Raw genomic sequence first — 20,333 nt, 5'->3', positions numbered from 1 at the left:
CTCAACAATAGTAACCAACCTACCGTTCACGTAACGGGCGTTTTGATTGGAGCATTAAAACACAAAGCTGCACCTGATTGGCCAAGAGAGCTGTCAATCATCAGAAGTCTCCCTTACTGTTTCTACTGTATTTTAATTATCTCCAACAATTTGTGAACATATATACATATTTAAAACGTACTTTTATAATGTTATAACTGTATACAATACTTCTATAAAGTACAATTCTTCCTATTTATAACAGTTAAAGTAAGACATATGAACCAAAGCAATCCTATGTTAGATTAGAGAGGAAACCTTACGAGAAATACACTATGTATAGACTATTGCAGTAAAATATCCCTTAAAGTTGAATAACTATAACATTTTAGAAAATAAAGTGTGCAGTATCTTATGCACACTTTATTGTACGTTCTTGTTTAACAGTTATATATATATAAAAGTGGTTTATGGTACAGTGTGTGCCCCTTAATCAGCAACCTTATTGACTTATGATGATTTCCTCAATATCCTGCTGTCTAAATGTAAAATATTTTAGTGAAATAAGGTGATTTAAAGTCAGTATAAATCACCACTGAGTAGCACAAATAATATCATACATTTTAGTTCATTTAAATGTCTGGTCTTGGTCTGACACCATGTGAGTTATTTTGGTATTGCACATATTTGTAGTAAAATAGTTGTAGCACCATCTCCTGGTTGGATATATTTTTAGATTAGCAACTGGAAAAGATTGATGAACCAATTATAGATGACCAAAAATAGTCTCAGGCCCCTAAAATAAAAGGAAGTGATACATTAAAGCTTACCCTTTTTCTGTTAGATGCATGTAGCTTTGTTTTTTCTCAACCATGTGAAGAAAAGTGTATTATATGCTACATTGAAATATATAAATTAAACACACATTTTCCTTTAAAAGCATTTCTTAAACAGTCTACCTTTCATCAAATCACGTTACCAATACAGCTTCTAACCTGAAATCTTTCAAATGTAATAGTCCTATAAACTCTGAGTCAGATCTTAATGTTTGTTTTTTAACTTTTTTTGCAGCGTGGGTGGGTCGACATTGACACCACGTATTAAATATTGACCTACATTAGAGATTACTCACTGGAAAGTATTTTGTAAGTTTACTTTTCTGTGGTTCCCAACTTTTATCTGACTTTATCTGAATCTCTGTAAACTCCACCCACGCGGAGCTCCAAGAAGGATTCATGCTGAGAAATAATGTTTTGCTTGGAACATGAATTTGGAAAAAAATGCACTGCCGGAAACTCACATTTCTATGTATTAAGGTCAAGAATTTAAGGGGATTTCCAACTAAATGTTCTTGTAGGTTGTTGTTTTTTACAAGAGTTCACATTGTAACTATTTTTCTTTTATCCGAATTTTATAATAGTGTTAAAAGAGGCACAGATGCATTGGTTAGTGATCGTCATATGTGTTGGAGCGTGAGTGTTCCGTAGTGATGTCATTATGTTCCGGAAGTAAACAAAGGAGTCCAATGGAGGCGTTTCAGGCAGGGGGGGGGGGGGGGAGTGTGTGGGATGTTTTGCGATTATTCAGGGTTAGATTAGTTTTAGGGTTGGCTGGTAAATGTTTCTGTATAAAGATATATTTTAGATACTTTCTGCTCCGTGTCTGGGCCCCTAAAATCTCAAGAGTCCCATTACACATTTCTCCATTCTGTCTCATTGTATTTTTAAATCTTTGTGAACAGAACAAAGGAGGGAAACAAACAAGGCGATCCCTGACGAAGCTGCAGGGAGGAGAGAGGCGATAATTCAGCGTCTCCCACACCTTCTCAAAAAAAAAATCAACTTCCTGCTCCTTTTTCAGAGCGAGGGTGCAGATCCCTCCCACGCTGCTTTAGCGGCTGGCGTCCCACCGCCCACCCCCGTGGAGCCGCCCACATCCAGGCGTTACCAGGGCAACACATCATCAGTGACTTGGAGGTGGAGGAGAGGGGGGATGTGTGTATATATGTGTGTGTGTGTGAGTGAGAAGGAGGGAGGATGATGGGAAGTATGTGAAAAAAGGACCTGCGTCAGAGTGAGTCATCAGCCAGTTTCACAATGTGTCGATGTGACGCTGATGCAAATGGGCCTGCGCAGGGATTCATCTCAATGCAACAGCAGAAAAAACACAAGAAGAAGAAGAAGAACACAAACAGGAGACAGAGAAACTCCTTTAAAAAGGAAGCTGGTCCGACTTAAAGGAGAAGAAGAAGGAGCAAAGGCAAAGTTATTATGTTACATCCTCTACAGATCACAGAAAGCACCTCACAATAGAGTTCAAAAAAATAAAGTTTAATGTTTATGTGCTGTATAACAAATAAAATATATTAGTGTTTAAAAAACAGGTGCATAACTAGGTGAAGCCTAATCTATCACTTTACAATAAACAGTGAGGAGGGGATCAGTGACACGGCAGGGCTATTCTCGGAGACATCGCACGCTAACGAGGCCGATACGATTTCCCCCAGAATCCACCAGCTAGCTTAGCTTTAACATCCTCGTCATAGTGGCTGCTTGGAACAAAACAACCCCCATGAAGATGTCTCTAAACACCGCCACAAGTAATTTGTGACAGACGTACAGTTACTGAGCACATGACAAAGAGATGGATCCACATAATAGACTTATTACTCACATAAATATTGCATTGGTCTGCCAGAGTGGGACTAATCTATCTGCAGGGGGTCAGAGGAGAAGAGACGTATTTACACGGCGTGATGAACACATAGAAACACTCATTTGTTTTCCTTTAAACAGCAAAAACTCTGAAATAAGCACTGATGGCCATCACAGGTGGATAAACACTGTTAAGAGCTAAGGCTAACCAACATCATCATCATGTAAAGTGTTTTTATATACCAGACACTATTTTTTCCTCAATGGACACTTAAAGTTTTTCTTGATTTTGCTTATACATAAACACTTGTATTGACACCGAAAATCTACAACAAAGTTACGAACTGGTGGCGAGATTAGGCTAGCACTATTTGTTACTATTTACAGACCCGGGCAGCAATTGACTTGCTTTTTTTCTGCTGTTATTGCAAAAACCACATACCTGCAATCTTAATATTTGACATACAAGTTGGATTTTACGACCTAATATCGTTTTTAAAACCTGCAGGCATGTCTATTTCTGAAATAATCTGTTTGCAGATGTGTGGTTTCCCTTCTACAGCAGTGATTTTGTAAATTACAAAGTGAAATGAAGCAATTAGCTCGGCCTCCGGCATGCCATCCTACCCAGGCGGATGGCAGAGGTCCCCTGCTGTTTCTCCACAACAGCTCCTATACATCTTGCTCTTAAATTACCTTCCAGAAATATACACAGAAGAGGAGAGGGGGGGGGGGGGGGGGGGGGGGGGGTGGGGGGAAGAGGGAGGATTAAAATCCCACCTGTCCCCTGCTCCCGTTTGAAGTGAACGACAAAAAGACAAACCTGCTAAAGGGGCTGAATCTGAACTCAATCTCCCTATACAGTACTTTTAAACTTCTACAGTACAAATACAAATGAATAAGTTAGATTTGGGAGAAAGAGGCTCAGAGGACGGAGGGTGACTCAGGGAAATCATTTCAGACGCTGCTAAATCTTTGGATATTTCTTGTAACATCTGTAGAATAAATATAAATGCCTCGTAAAGTCATACAAATGAAGTGTTAATTGGGATGCTAGCTATTGCAAATCTCAACATTAAGTAACAATTTGTGCCAGTCTATCAAATGTTATCAAGATATTTCAGTCTTGCATCTCTACAGTACTATTAGCAACAAACATCTGAGGAAAAAACCCCAGATACTTGAAATATTTAGGAATACAACTGAATATTGGCAGCATCTGCAGCTTAATTTTGAAGGTACAAGTCAGTTTGAAGGCTTTACGACTTTGGCTACATGGTAGTCATATGAAGTCTTCCCAAGACGCTGAACAGAACAACATTTCTGCTTTAATCTCACCTCTGAATCTACATTTGGGGTCAGACTCAGCCCCTGTAAGAAAGCAACAAATATATAAAAAAAACACCAGGCCGAGGTATACACACAGATCACTCTTAAATTACGTGTATAATAACAGACACAACTCTCTCTTTGAACAAAACAAAATTACAAAATAAAGAAAAATAAATGCTTTTCATGAGGCAACATTGGTTGTTAAGGCTCTACTGTGGCTGTGCTTGCTTAGTATCTATTGATGGGTAATAACTGCATACTGTCAGGTGTGAGTGGGGTGGTGGGGGGGCGAGGCGGGAGGCACTATGTGGAGTCTTCCGGCTCTGACTTGATGGTTTTCTTCTCCGCGTTGCTGCACGCTCGCTGCGACGTCCCGTTTTCTGAAGATGGAGACAAAAAGGAATTACTCACATTGCATTTTCGATTTATTCATCAGTCTCAAAAGCCTGTAGGATTTACTGTTGTGTTTTCCCTGGCGTCACTCACCTGTTGCTGGTGTTTTGCTGTCGTCTGTGTTGCTGTGGTTGTGGTTGTGATGGCGCTTCAGCTCATTGGCTAGCTGCTTGCCCAATGGGAGGTCTCCTTCCTGCATGTTCTGACTGACCACGCGCAGGTTGATTGGTCGTTCGTCTGAGACAGAAACACACGAGACAAGCAGGGTTATTTCTTCTCCATCAGCTTTGTTTTACAGCACATGTGGGGACGAAGTGTGTTGTTTTTTATTTATCTTTCACTGAACATCCTCTACGTATTTTCAGCATTTTACAGGTTTTTATTGTGTTTTCATGCACACTTGTTTCCCAGATTAGAGTCTTATCCTTAGCTGTTGTTATTGGTCAACCTCTTAGAGAAGTCACGCCCATTAGCCTATCATGTACAATGTGTGATAGAAATGTGCTCCATATGGATGTCACTATGTCAAGGAAGTAAACAAAGGAGTCCAATGCAGCGTTTCAGGCAGGGGGGGGGACGACAAATATTCAAGAGATTACGGGATGACATTTAAGAAAAACAGGGGACAACGAAGGAGGTAAGGACATGCAGAGGACAAAGAAGAAGAAGAAGAATTGACAGGGAGGAAAAAAGACATGAAGAGGAGGAGGAAGGAGCGAGAAGAAGAGGGGGAGGAGAGAGAGAGACAGAGTCGGAGAGAGAGAAAGACGCCCCCCTCCAGGCAACTGGCTGGAGGTAAACAGGCGTGGGCGTGATAATTACAGGTGCATTGTGGGATTTGTGGGAACAGCGATATAATGAGCTGTCGGGAGTGTGTGAGGGAGGAGAGGGATGAAAATGAGACGAGGCCCGCAGGAGAATCACATGCTGAATAATGATGCCTCGCTTCTCCTTGTGTTTCAGATAGAGAGTGACAGTCAGCACCCATAGGTGTTGTTTTTTAATCCACACACACACATCCCGTGGCTTTACGGACATGACACACTCTTTACATCAAAATAACATGAAGTCACTTTATGATTCAGGCACCCACAGCGGGGGGGTTTCCTGATTGGAGCGGTAGGGCATACACATACAACAAACAAGGGGGACTTGATTTATCAGAAGAGTTTCTGACATTACAATTTGTTTCTGTGCGATGATTTTCCTGTCTTTAGATGCACTAAAATGTCTCGTGATTTAAAGGAGTTTTCCCTCTCGTACCTTGGTTGTCTCTGCTGGCGTCGGCGGCGGCGGCGGCTCCGTTGGTGTTGTGAGCGCCGTTGAGGTACTTTAAGGCGGCGGGGGGGATCCTCCAGTCCAGAGCCTGCAGACGCTCCTGCACCGCCGCGTCCTGCAGGATCTCCATTTGCCGCGCCAGCAGACGCTCCAGCTGCATCTGGAGGCAACACACATCATATTTAAAGTTTATGTGTCTGGTTTACTCAGTTATTTTAAACTTCTCTTATTCTATTTCAGCTTGTTAGCAAGTCAGAAACTACTGCAGAAGAAATAAAACAATACGGGCCAGGGGGGGAGAGAAACTCGCTCTGGAGGGAACACAGGGATTTTAGCCTTTGGAGACCATTTATATGCACTAAAACCTACACCTATATACAGGAAAAGAAACCCCAAAGGGCCCCTTTAACATCAACATGAGTAGCAGCAGCAGGTGCCAACAAGAGACATACAGCATGTTTCCCATATCAAGAAGTGAAGGTCACATGAACATGTTGTCTTGGTAATGAGTTCCCCTCCCACACTCTCTAATTAGGAACAAGCCACAGAAGCAGGGGCCCTGGAAAACCAATGAGGAAACAATACTGGGATCAAACTGGATCCTGCTGCCACTAACATCTGCTCACAGGGAGATCTGTCGCCATGTGTTGCTGGGAATCCTTTTCAAACGGCAGGTGACATCAAATTGTTTCATTGTTGTCAGATTTTCAGTTTTCTCAGTTGGGTTTATTTGTTCTTACCTGCAGATTTCGTCCGACGGTTTCCTCTCCTTTGGACTTGGCGCAGGCCAGCTGCTCCCTCAGCATCTCCTGCCGCATGTGGATCGCCTGCAGCGCCTCCTGGATGTCAAAGAAGTTCTCCTGAAGGCGAGGAAGAAGAAATACCTGATAATTATTCTTTTTAATAATTTAACAGGAAGAGGAGAGAAGCAGATTCTAGGTCAGATTTGAGGGTGATTGCTTCTGAAGTTTCTGTGAGTTTAAATGACGTGAGGACAAGCTTTATTTCTACATTCAAACACAAATGACACATGCTTTATTTTTTAAAGCTTGTTCTGATGTAAGTTAGTTAAAACATTTTGTGAATTCTTTGATAAAATACAGTGGTTTTCTCTTTAGATTTTCTTAGAGTTTTGGCACGCGTCCCTCTTTTGGGAGCTCGGAGTATTTTTTCTGTGAGCAGGTGTCGGCTCTTTGTCTTGTTTAGAGTCCCTGCAGAGTTCACAGCCTCCACATGTTTTAAATCAGTGCTTCGCAAAGAGAAAGAGGAGCCATTCAGAGTTTAAAGAAAAGTCTCAGAGCCAAGTGTGTCAGGAGAGGAGCGCTGTGAGGTCGCTTTGTTTCAGAAAGCTGCACAAATACACACACATATAACGTTGTGTCTTTTAGGGTTTTCCCTTTCCGGTAGTGTTATATAGGTTTTTGTAAGTAAATGTTCTGCAAAGGCTCAAATCCCTGTGTTCCCTCCAGAGGGACAGTAACACCAACCCTGCATATGTAACACACATAAAGAGTTTTATTTCATTTCATTGACCTTACCTCTGTTTTAATCCTTTTAGGGGACGGCTCGTCTCTGTCTCCACAGCGAGACCTGCACAGATAACAGGACACACTTTAGGACTTCATACTAAAGCAAGTTTATCCAAAAGCAGGAAGCTAAATATTACTCTGGTCAAATCAGCTTTTTAACATCTAACCTTGCATTATTTAAGAAGTTAAGCACAGTAACATAATGTAAGTGTTGTGTTGCTCACTTGCTGGTGCGGTATGTGTATTTGTAGGTGACCTCTCTGGAGATCTGCCGTGCGAGTCCGAAGAGTTCGTCACGGCGCGTGAGCAGAGCCATGTCCCGCATGCAGAGCTGCGCCGCCGCCTCGTTCACCGTCAGCTGTGGACGATTCAAACAGTTAAACCACGAGGATCTCTTAGGGAAAATCCATTTTTTTAATAAAGCATTGTTGTGTGTCTAACCTCATGCAGCGTCAGGTGTTTCCCGTCCCTCCTCTTGGAGTCGAAGCGCCCGTAGATGGCGCTGTATTTCCGAATCTCCTCCTCCCTGCGCGGCTCGTCGTCGCTCAACTCGAAGATGTGTCCAATCATCTTAGCCATCTTCTTGTTGTTCTTCAGCTGCTCCTTCACCTCGGCTAAGTCTGCCTTGGGGAGTCCTGGGGCCATCCTGTCCACACACTCCAGGACGGACTGCACGGCGGCGGCGTCCAGAGCCTCCAAGGCGTCCCTGGGGGAGGACGGCGACCCGAGGTCAGAGGGCGACAGGCTGTGCTCGCTGTCGTTGCTGTGGCCCGACCAGAAGCGGGCCTCGCTGCCGCCCTGCAGGGGGGACCCGGCGGACACTTTGTCCCGCGCCACGTCCAGCTTCCCGGGGTCGGAGCAGGCGGCGGCGACCGCTTTGGGCATCTTGACGCTGGCGGCGCGGTCCTGCAGAGTGGGCGAGCCCTCGGGCAGCTTGTAGACGGGGATGCTGCAGACGGGCAGCGAGCTGAGCGGCTGGTTGAAGATGGCCGGGTTGGTGACCCAGTCCCGCAGCGCCTTCTGCAGGCGGCGCACGTGCAGCGGCTTGCTGGCCATGCCCACTAGCGCCATGATCTCCAGGAACTCCTCCTCCGCCGCCTCGCACAGCTGCTGCACGTCGTCGCCTCCCTGCTGGATGAAGGCCTCGTAGTAGTAGAGCAGGTTGGCCCGCTGCAGGATGCGGTACAGCTGCAGCTCGCCCAGGGTCCTCGGCAACACGGCCGCCATACCTGAAGGGGGGGCACATTATTATTTAATCATCATCATTTTCTTTTTTTAATACACGTTATACATATGTATTGTTGGCTTAATTGTTGTACAATATGAAAAAATGGTATACAATTTTAATTTTAGATTAATTCCTTAAAATAAAAATATTATAACAGTATATACATTATTTATATGAATAGATCCCTGTGTTTGGGGGAAATAAAGCTTAGCTTAGTCTGAGAATGTATGTGTGAATTCTAAGTCCCAACGTGTTCTCCCCTCACACAGCGTGTTCTCTCACCTGATCCTGCGCCTAAATCACAGACATAGAGCCACATTTACATGATTTACATGATTTATATTTGTACTGTGCATATCTTCCTGGCAGGTGCATGATTGCAGTTTATCAGGCCTCAGCAGGTGTATGCAAATGTTACATTTGATCTTTACAGAGTGCTTTACATTTTTAGATGTAATGTGTGGGATAAAGCGCCTCTCTGCAGGTGCACGGGGTTAAAGAGGAGAAAGCTGCTTTTTACTCGGCTCATTTAGAATTCTTTCACAGCACTTTATGCCAATATTGTGCTTGAAAACACCTTTTATCTCCTGTTTTCGCTGCACATATGCAGCACCCTGTGAATAAACTTTTTCTCTGCTGCCAGATGAGTATTTATCTTCGCTGTCATTCACTCTGCCTCCACTCTGCATCCGAACAAAGCAAAGAAACACTCTGTGCCAAAGACTTGTCGCTTGCCACCTAAAATTTGAGGAGAGGCAAGAAGTGGAGGCTTGTTTTCCACTCTTCCTATGTGCATGTGAGGCTGTGCGGAGGCCGAGCTAACAGAGGAGTGGCAGTCCGAGGACCACATGCCTCTCTCCACCCCTGCAGGATGTGTAGGTGGAGGGCTGCCTCGCCCAGAATAGGCGCAGAGAGCCAGGCAGGCCTTTACTCCAGAAAATGACAACTGAGAGGACTAAAAGAAGACTTTTATTTCATCTACAACCACACATTGCTGTTGCTAATAAGGCTTTTGGCAAAAATCTTTACAAAGCGGACATGTTTTACGGATCTAAGTCTCTCATCTTTCTTTCTAAGAAATGTGTTCCCAAGATCCATAATTGAAGCTAAATGAGTATCACTTACAGTAAGAGTCTAAACAATGATTCCTTTGTTAGCGTTCACAAAACAACACCTCCCATGAGGCTTTTCTAGCCTGTTGTTCAACTTTAAATAATGTACACAGACACATTTTAGCTCTACAGCTTGAAGACACCCTATTCTGCTTGCCTGTACTGTGTTATAGGTTTACGTGCATGTAAACTATTGGCTAGCGCTCCAACACATTGTACGTGATAGGCTAAGGTGCGGGACATCTCTAAGCGGTTGAACAGAGCCGGCCAGCTAACCAATCAGAGCAGACTGGGCTCTGGTTTCAGACAGAGGGTGAAAAGAGGTGCTGCAGCACAGGCAGTATGAGAGAAATAAAGAGCTTTTTGAACATTAAAGCATGGAGACATGTCACAGTAAAGGGCTAGAGGCACATGAGTAGAATACAATTAAGTGGATCAACCTGCTGAATGAATTACTGTAATAACCTGGTTGACAAAAACCAGTGAGTGCTGTATAAGAAAATGATAAGACATAAATCACTGTGGGAAAATAATGTCATGCAAGTGGAAGGAAGTTCATTGCGCGCAGCATTGATGGGAAAACCGACTCAGGCTGAAACAATTGGAAAATGTGCATCTTATCTCATGATTTATGACTAAAAGGTCATTTATTAAAGCTTATTTAAAGGTAGGGTAGGTAAGTTTGAGAAACCGGCTCGAGATCGCTAGAATTTGAAAATACACAACCGGAGAAAATCTGCCACTTCCTTACAGAGCCCCTCCTCCAACACACACGAACGCGCACATGACCAATGAGGGCACGAGATAAGTTTGTGCACAGATGGAAGGCTGACAGGCAGGCAGGCCATCCAGTTATTTTAGCCGGGCCGGCTCAGATGATTGGTCGTGCTTTTTACAGTATTACGGCTTCCACAGATGACATTTTTTTATGGATTTTTTGTCAAAGCACTTCAGATATTCATTGCTATCGGGATGTTAAGAGCATTCCATGGAATATAACAAAAAGTGTATCTCGAGCCGGTTTCTCAAACTTACCTACCCTACCTTTAACTCAAATTAAGAGACAAAAGATGAAATTGAGGGCCAGATAACGTAAAGAATCAATAAGCAGAATCATATTTGGTCAAATGTAAGTTATATCTGTAGAAACATTAAATATAAGCAGATTTAAATGTATATCGAGAGCTTGATATTAAGAAAAAACCTACATTTCCTAAATCCAGTTATCAAAATAAATACCTATATTGCATTCACATAGAAAAGCTTTCTTCTAAAAGGAACTTTATATCTTACACATATCATGGATAGTAAAAGTATAAATACAACTTGATGTATGGTCTTGAGGAATTTAGTTCAATATTTCCTAAAAATTCAAAGAGAAAAACAATGCAACACTGCAGCAAACAGAGGTTGTCACTGCTGGTTCTCTCTGCTGGTCTTTCCATAATAAAGCGCCAATGTGTGAATTGAATGCCTATATTTAGCTGCAGTGTGAACTCCTGTGTGTGTGCGTGTGTGTGTGTGTGTGTGCGCGTAGCTGCCAAAAGCGGACGTCTGTCTGGAGAATAAAATAATCCTGCAGCTTTAAAAAGCATCGCACTGCTCAATAAATAGAGAAATGGATTATGAGAAAAGAAAATCTTTGAAAAATGCTTATTGTCAGGGTATTAGGTCAACAGCCGTCTCAAGACTGGTATCTTACTGGTGTGTGTGTGTGTGTGTGTGTGTGTGTGTGTGTGTGTGTGTGTGTGTGTGTGTGTGTGTGTGTGTGTGTGTGTGTGTGTGTGTGTGTGTGTGTGCGCATTCGTGTGTGTGATGCGAGTTATGGTAGGCAGTGAATGGCAGGCACTAATTGAAGTCCTGCTACACAAAAGCGAGTTTAGCGAGTTTGGCTTTTCACCTGGAGAACTGAGGCGTGTGCCGGCACAATGACACACACACGCACACACTTACATTATATATACACACACACACGCACACACACACACACACAGGCTGATGTGTAGTTTTCCAGGTGAAATTCTAAGCAGCAGAGGGTTATCTTAAGTGAGGAATGTGTTGATTTTTTTTATGATTCATGAGAAATTTCCCAATTTTTCTCTGGAGCAATGATATTTAGTCAGCATTAGGAACGCGGGAAATGTGTTTATACATGTGTGTCTCTTGGTCTTTAGACGCATATTTGATCATATTTCACACCATTTCTGAGTGTTAAAAATGGCTCTAGAGCGGCTAAAAATAACATCCCAGTTGACAATGACACACAAGCTGTTCAAATGACAAATCAGAAGAAATAAACTCCGGTTTATGATGACAAATATAATTGTGCTTTGTTCATGTCTTATCATATATTCATCATTTCCTATAGTACGTGTGAGATTAAAACCACATTTGGCTATTATTAACTCCTTTAATGTATTTCTATCTCTTATTTTCCAATAGAGACTTACAGCAAATGCTCAGTAATGCAGTTATATCTCGTTATAGTAGAGTTTTACAGACATCTTATGATACTTGAAAGCTTTTCCTGCACTATAATAAAGGGTTGTTTGGTGCTAATTTGCAGAATTATGACAGACATAAGGATAAAAGCATCACTATGTTCAGGTAACATGCAGGATTTAGGACTAATTGTGCCTACCTGGTGAGTGTCTGGCCCCTTTTGGTCCGCCCTGGTCCAGTTCTTCTTCTTCTTCTGCTCTTTCTCCTTCTTCTTCTTCTTCACTGTTTACCAACACAGAGCCTGGGGTGTGAATTTGTGCACAAATATATAAAAAGGAAAGCCCGCACAGAAGGGATCCCCCAGGACAGCAAAGCCAAACAAATCTAAAAAAAGGAAGAAATCAAAAATTATTTCCAAGACCAAAGAAGACGCGCGTGCTTGTCTATGCGTGCTCAAACGGAGCGACACTGCTCTCCTCTTGCTCTCTCTCTGGAAACTTTTTCTTTCTCCTGTAGAGAGAGAGGAGAAAAAAAGCGCAGAATATCAGTTAAAAAAAAAAAAAGCCTCTGACCTTCGTGCGTCTTTCGGTGCGTCTTTTTCCTCCCAGTGTGTGTTGAGTGTGTGTATGCGTGTGTGAATGTGTGTGAGTGAGTGAGTGAGTGTGTGTGAGTGAGTGTTTGAGTCCTCTCCCAGCGTCTCTCCACTCCCCTGCACTATTCACCACCGTCAACACAGACGTAGTCACACACAAACAAGCACTTCCGGCTGTCTTAACAAAATAAAAGCACTGGACCAAAAGCTATATGCATGAGTTATGCCCTTGAAAAATGTTTAATATACTAAATATACTCAAATATAAAGCATAGACCTCTATTTTGAAACCTGTAACAGATCTCTGCATTTTTTTTTTTATATTTATATATATTTATAGCAGCCATTATGCAAAATGCACCATGGATTCGTCTTTATTTTTATTTTATTAATGTGTTTTTCATTTAGTTGTATATGGCAGTCTATTTTTTATTTTATTTTACTTATTACTGTAACAGTGTTAAATGTACCTGGAGTAGAATAACTACTGTATAATGGGATTTTCCCGGGACGAATAAAGTATTTCTGATTATTGATAATTTCGGATATCTTTTGATACAGACATGTTAATAGTACTTCCGTATTTTTTGGCATTAAGGCTTTTACTTGAGCACATAATCTAAATACTTCTTCCACTACTGTTGAAAAAACCCAGATGCGTTGTTAATGCAAAGTCATATTTCACATGCTTTTATTTTGTTAGCACTTCCTGTCTGTTGCGTTCTAACTGCACGCAGTTTGACGCAGGCAGCAGAATAAAGTGGGATATTCCTCTCTCTCTCTCTCTCTCTCTCGCTCTCTCTCTCTCTCTCTCTCTCTCTCTCGCGCCCACGCTGCTCCCTGCGTGACGCAAATCCGCGCGTGGGCGGACACACGGGGCGTGGGAGGCTTTCTGCACGGAATACCAAACACAGGCAGGTTCAACACCCACAGAGAGACACAGCAGTTTGCACACTTTATGTTCTCAAACTAAATTAATGCTGCACAATTTCTCCATATTTTAATCCTCACATTTAAATATTGTCAAAACTGATAGTCTTAAGATTTTAAAATTGGTCACTCACATTCTGCCACAACCGTTTTTCTATATGATAAAGTGATTTAATGACTTTAAAATGTCTTAAAATTGATTTTTAGAATAATTTAAAAGAATTGTTTGAACTATGTTTTAATGTGAATATCTTCTCTATAAATTGATTAAATATATTTAACATGTATATATTTGTTATATGTACATTTTGTCCGGATGTCATTTTTTTGTGTAAAATGTACGCATAAGTTGTTTCATAGTCTACTTTGTAGCAATAGTTGTGGTATTAGTATATTCTAGTTTATAGAAAATACATTTCTGAAATGGAGGTATTTGAGTATAGGAGTTCATATTGACCCCGAGTACAGCAATACACTCACTTTAACTGCCAGTAAGTGGATTGCCAGAAGAAGAGTCACCTGCACATGTGTCACAAAATGAATAATAAATGTCACACTGACTGATATCTGTACGAGGTGTGTGTGCGTGTGTTTAGTCACGTGTGAGGGCACTATGGCGCCACAGAACTGCGTCAATGAAACACGCTGTATGCAAACGGTCAATCCAGATTTCACTGATGTGAGACATGCAAATGGTTTTCAACACAGGGAAGTGGGCCCCAGGAAGCCCTGTGTGTGTGTGGTGTGTGTGTGTGTGTGTGTGTGTGTGTGTGTGTGTGTGTGTGTGTGTGTGTGTGTGTGTGTGTGTGTGTGTGTGTGTGTGTGGGTGGTGTGTGTGTGTGAGTGAGTGAGTGAGTGTGTTTTAGGTTGATTTGCAGCATGGTGTTTCCCCAGAATGACTCTTCTTTTCTCCATTAAAACTCAATAAACTGACAAAAGTGCCCTTTAAGTATGCACACTACTGCAGAATTACACTACTGATACTAGGATGGGACTATAAAGAACTCATACGTATACTACCACAACTGCCTTTAACCAGCTACAACTTGTACTGACTACCATAAGAAATAGGAAAGTTTTAGTAGTAAGCTCTGTTGTGATTGGTTAACCGGAATTTTAGCCTTTGCAGACCATTTACATGCAACAAAACCTATACAACTCACTACAGGGAAGGAAAAACCCAGATAATAGGAATAATAGGGCCCCTTTAAACTAAATTGATAACTGGGGAAGGAAATACTGCGTTCTATTGCGGGAAACTTCAATATTTCCATGTAAGATGAGACCCCAAAAAAGCGAGCAGAGTTGCGAGTAAATGTCGCTCAGAGCTCAAATCAAATCTCCACACGATCACTTTGATTCCCCATCAATGAGTTATTTTGGGGAATTAGGCCAGCCGCCACCAGAGTTTCACCCTGGGGACAAAACCAGAACGGCTTCTGTCAAACAACGACACACCCACACCCCCAAAAAGCCTCGCCCTCCCATCTACACCCCCAACACAGCAGCCGAAAAATAGAATAAAACAATTTACACTCAACGCTGCAGCTCCTTTTATGTGTCTTCAAAAGCCCAAATGATGAGAAAACTAGTATTTGTACTGTCTGTCTGTGTGTGTGTGTGTGTGTGTGTGTGTGTGTGTGTGTGTGTGTGTGTGTGTGTGTGGGGGGGGGGTGGACGGGGTGGGACTGCGTGCTTTTCAGATCCTCTAATTAATTTCAGAAGGAAACTAATACAAATATCAAAGCAAAACGGCAGATTATGCATGAATAAAACATCCGGCAGGAGTATCATGCTGATACCAAAAATGTTAAATAAACATAAGAAATCACTAATAAGCCAAAATGTATTATTTTTCAGCACAATTACAATTAGTATGGAGAATAGCACATACTTATTTGAATATTTATATATAATAATATGTAAAAATGCAATTTAGCTTGCCTTTAAAGTCATATTAATTCATTTTTGGCAACTATACAAATACTACAGACATTCAGATATTTAACACTTTAAAGAAATTGTATAATAAATACTTTAATTTATTTACTGTCCTGCTAAGAATTGGACACAGTCTTGCTAGCTGTTTCCCACTGTTTCCAGTCTTTGAGCTAAACTAAGCTAAGCTAACTGGTTGCTGCTATGGAGTCATGATTGCAGATGTCACTGAAATGTACATGTATATCTTTGCTTGAAAATCCAGTTTCTACAGTACAAAGGAGCATGTCATAAGGAAGAAATAATTATAAGCTGAGATTATTTTGTATATCTGAAGTCAAGAATAGAGTTTCATGCAAATATTTATGATGTGTTTTCCAAACGCAGGTAGGCAGGTAGGATTCCAATCCACCCACCTTCAGCAGTCTTCCACGTCTGGCTTCTGCTCTGTGTGTGTGTGTGTGTGTGTGTGTGTGTGTGTGTGTGTGTGTGTGTGTGTGTGTGTGTGTGTGTGTGTGTGTGTGTGTTATTATGCAGCTATGACCTTCTAACGGCGTTCCCGTGGATCAGCTTCCGAGCAGACGGGGATCAAATCAAATTCTAAAAGAAACGGAGAGGGGAAAGAATATTAGCTCCATATCTCTCCCTTTTGACCTCCCTCCTCTCCCACTTCTCTCCTCCCTCCCTCACCTTCACACACACTCAATATCTAACAAGAAGCAAATTAAAGCGAGAGCAGGAAATAGGATGTCCACCCACACTGTGAGGTAGGTCGACACCCAGGCTGCCTGTTCCCACAAGTCCCAGTTTCCCAGTTTACCCAAGTTCACACCACAGCCCTGCTCCTTTACACTTCTCCTCTGCATGGAGACCAGATTTACATGATCGTCTGTACGGAAGACTACATTAACTGAGAGTTGATCAGAAAAAGTTGAATAAAATGGACTTTTTCTGCATTAAAAAGGACTGGTTTGTTAGAAATATGCTTTGATTTTTCATCATGTAGACTTTTTGGTTTATGACTAGGGATTATTATAATTTTAGCATGCTAACAAGCTAAACAGATCATAATTGCAGCCGTAACACATCTAGAATAATTAATTCAAGTCATATAAATGTCATATTTTGAAGGATTTCCCTCAAAATGTTGTGCAAACTTTAACCGATGAGCAAAGATATTTTGCGGCTTAAAGAAAATTGCTCTTTGGTTGTTTGAGATTATGCAGACACACAGGTCATCACGATGCAATTTTGCCGGTTACCCATAACACCTTTCTGCGATGTAGCAAAACTCCATCTTGTTTTGACTCCATCTGACCCTGATCTTAAATGTTTCCCTAAATCCCCTTCAATTTAGTCCTCAAAACATTATAACCGCCGAGAGCGAGCGGTACAAGGCTTTCACACGACAGCAGCAATCTGCTTTCATGTCGTCCTGTCAATCATTCCCACAGAGTAGGCGTCACTTTTTTTCTTCCTGCATCCCCCCCTCCCCACAGAAGCCTCCAAACAGTGGATGTATCTCATTTGGCAAGAAGCCTCTTCATATTTCACTTTTCAGGAGACGCCTGTTTGTCTAATTTCTGCAGCTCTTCTCCTTTTCTTTCTCCCTGCAACTTTTCTCTTCTTCTTCTTCTTCTTCTTCTCCCCCCTCCGGAGTAGAAACACATTTCAATGACACGCCCACGCCTGGGCCTGTCAGCCCCTCGCCCTGTCAGAGCGCCCACGCTGCTCTGCTCCCCTTCTCCCTCCCCTCCCTCCCCTCTCCTTCCCACATCCTCAACACTTTGCGCTCTAAAAAAGCAGCTCTTTTCATCCAAGTTCCCTCTTTAGGAGGAAAGAAAGAGCGGAGGGGGGGAACAACAGAGCGGCATGATTCAGTCTCCAGGCGGTGCTACTGCCTGTCATTGAGTGTCCCTTTTCATTTGGAGGGAATGCCAAAAAGCAGCAGATAAAAAAAAAAAAAATGTCCTCTTATTGTCGTCTCCACCCTGTGTTTGGGTGGCGGGCACATTTCAGACGGGCGTGGATGTGAAGAGAAATGCTGTGAAATCAACAAAATCTGGTTAGAAAGTAGTTTAAGCAGTTTTTTTTGTATGATGCCGTACGAGGCCACGAGAAAGAATGTGTGTGTGTGAATAAAGCCGGTGTGTTTGCTCAGTCTTACTTTGTGTCTGTTGAGAAAGTGTGGGATGGTATGAGCGGCTTATGTCTGACTGAACACGTGTGTGCCTGCGTGGGCGGGGAGTGTGTATAGGGGCGATGTGTGTGTGTGTGTGTGTCTCTTTGCACACTGATTACACTCGTGTGGGCGTTTTGGGCAAGGATGTGTGTGGGCGTAGTGAGTGTAGGCGGAGGTTATGTGACATACAGATAGAGACTGCAGTGTTCCTGCAGTGTGTTTATGTGTGTGAAACTTTACTGCAGAAACAGCTATAGGGCCCTGCTGCTGCTCAGTGTGCCAGCGTGGAAATCTGCTGCCTTCACACTCGCATGGAGTAAAATACATCACCTCTGTGAGGATGCACCCTGAAAACACGGACACTCTGCACTGTGGAGAAAGTTTTTCTATCAGACTGACAACTTAACAATTAGCAGTAAGTGCAAAAGTACTCCGCGAGTGACTCCTGCGTTAAAAATCATACTGGAGTAAAAGTACAAACATATTAGCGTGCTAATACTAAAACTAAAATTACTTGTTAAGAAGAATGGCCATTTCCTTATCATATATCTGATATTACTGGATTAAAATGTAATAATGCAAACATAATTTTATTTTGCTGTTAAAGATGGAGCTAACTTCAATGAGTTTTTGTATTGCCAGGTTTCTTTATCAATTATAGTACATCATATCAAATATATATTTTGTTATTTAAGGGGCCCTATTCTGCTCATTTTCAGCTTCATATTTGTATTTTGTGCCTCTGCTGTGACATGTTCAAAAAGCTCTTTATTTGACTCATACTGATAGGTCTGTGTGAAAGTCAAGTCAAAGAAATATCAAATTTAAGCTTCACTATTGTGAACATTTTCCGCTTTTTCTATATTTTATGTTTGGATATCTAACTGGAAATTTAATAAAATGGTTCAAAAAGGTTTGGTTCTCACACATTAGAAAAAGGTCACTTCAAGTACAATTGTGCATCAGCTGCTGTGGGATGAAAGCAGAGCAGACTGTATTACTGCGATGGAGTTTTCAGAGGTCTTGAAATGCTCTGCACCTTTAAGGCTTGGTGGGAAGCCCTGCAGCCCCCTGCTGACAGGCGTGGGCTGACGTGGAGGGGATTTGCCCGTTTTGGCCACGTTCGGGCCTCAGCGACCCTCGCCGCCCACGCTCTCCTCACCCCAGAGTGCTGCTGACGTCTGACACGTCTGCTATCTGAGGCGGAGGCAGACCACTCTGCAGTCAGAGGGAAACCAGAGCGCCTCACATGTGGCACACAAACACCTCAACTTTGGGTTTATCTGAAGGTGTGATTAGTCTGATTAATTTCTGCAGAAAGGTCACATCAAAGCTGGAGATGGATGTGACAAAAGATGGGGGAAAAATCCCTCGCAGCGGCAGAAGAAGAAGAAAACGGTAGAAATGATGAAACAATGCGAAGGGTGTGAGCAAAGTTGAGCAGGCTTTGAAGTGAAGCCACACATTCTGCATGATTATTGCTGTTAGGTTGTTGATCTCAAGCCAGCAGGCACGAAAAACAACAGCAGCTTGGGATTAGTCTCCCCCCCACTCACACGCCTACCTTGCCAGCATAAGTCCCTGACTCAATTAGAAAAAAACCTCTGCAAACTTAGGGCTCCTCACGCACAAGTACCCACACGCCCTGCCCACGTCCTGCAGCACATCACAGCCGCTCGGGGATTTGTCTCGGCGACATTAACGCACCGACAACTAATACACACACTGGTAAGACAACAGGGCCGAACACACAGAGGAAATAAAGATTTATCTGCCGTTAATTAAATATCACATATCATCCGTGGAGGCTCCTGCCTGCACAGAGCTTCGGAGAAACGTGACGACTGATTGTCTCAGATTTGTTCATCTCAGTCTAAGGGGAATTTGACTCTGTGTTTTTTCTTATTCGACAATTATTGTGTAATTCTGCACTTTTCACACTGATAACTTGACCTTGGCTTTATAGTTTTGTCCTTGACCTGCTGAAACAAACAAGTTATTGAACCATCGACCATGCAGGTGTAAAGAAACGTCCTCTTCATTCCATTAATAAAAGGCTGTTTGCTGCTAATGATCAGATACTGTATCTTCCTTGGTGGCTAGTTCCTACACAGAGCTTCAGAGAAATGTGACTGATTGTCTCTCGACGAAAGATTAGTTTATTTTCAGTCTTCAGGGGAATTTGACTACTTGAAATCTTATCAGACAAATGAGGTCTCATTTCTGTGGAAGGAATGGATTTCTAAAAGCACCAATTACTCATAATGTAATACAGATAACTTGAACCTGGCTTTGTAGTTTTGTCCTTTAACATGTTCAAACAAACAAGTCCTTCATTTATCTAACATATATTTATATTTTAAATGGAAATGTAACTTTAATACTACGAGCTGTCTTTTTTATTTGAGTTTGTTTTATTTAGATTCTCTTGGGTTTTTAAAGCTTTATAATGTGTTATCTCTTTGCTTTGAATGCTATATAAATAAAGATCCTTCCTGATAAAACCTCTCCCAGCGTCAAATCCCAGAAGGATGAATTTCTGTCATTAATTCCACAGAAAAATCCACTTCCCGTCAGTCATGCTTCCTGGTTTTGTCCTTCTTTTAGGAAGTGGAGTGGAGCAAATTTACTGGAAGTCCCTGCAAGTAAAAATAATAAAACTCCAGCTAAGTGAGTAAAATGCAAATGTGGATGTCCTGATTGTGGGCGGTCAGGGAACTCACTCTGGACAACAGCGCGGGATA

The 20,333-nt window shown here is 42.2% G+C and overlaps 1 protein-coding gene across 2 annotated transcripts; it reads right to left on the bottom strand.

Moving 5' to 3' along the window:
- Window positions 1-3,363: 3,363 nt before the first annotated feature.
- LOC117498892 (NGFI-A-binding protein 1-like) lies at window positions 3,364-12,708 on the bottom strand. Of its 2 annotated transcripts, XM_034151051.1 has the most exons (9): window positions 12,520-12,708; window positions 12,147-12,331; window positions 7,607-8,394; window positions 7,390-7,523; window positions 7,175-7,226; window positions 6,377-6,496; window positions 5,622-5,796; window positions 4,452-4,595; window positions 3,364-4,345 (listed from the first exon to the last, which is right to left on the bottom strand). In XM_034151051.1, the coding sequence occupies exons 3-9, from the start codon at window positions 8,390-8,392 to the stop codon at window positions 4,269-4,271; spliced, it is 1,488 nt and encodes a 495-aa protein (XP_034006942.1). In that variant the 5' UTR covers window positions 8,393-8,394; window positions 12,147-12,331; window positions 12,520-12,708; the 3' UTR covers window positions 3,364-4,268. The 2 variants fall into 2 exon arrangements, with proteins under 2 accessions (XP_034006942.1, XP_034006943.1); XM_034151052.1 differs by lacking the exon at window positions 12,520-12,708 and having other exon boundaries at window positions 12,147-12,498.
- Window positions 12,709-20,333: the final 7,625 nt, after the last annotated feature.

Source organism: Trematomus bernacchii, unplaced genomic scaffold, assembly GCF_902827165.1.
Source record: "Trematomus bernacchii unplaced genomic scaffold, fTreBer1.1, whole genome shotgun sequence".
Taxonomy (NCBI): domain Eukaryota; kingdom Metazoa; phylum Chordata; class Actinopteri; order Perciformes; family Nototheniidae; genus Trematomus; species Trematomus bernacchii.
Note: the sequence above shows the minus strand (reverse complement) of the source record. Positions and strands in the feature narration are given on the sequence as shown.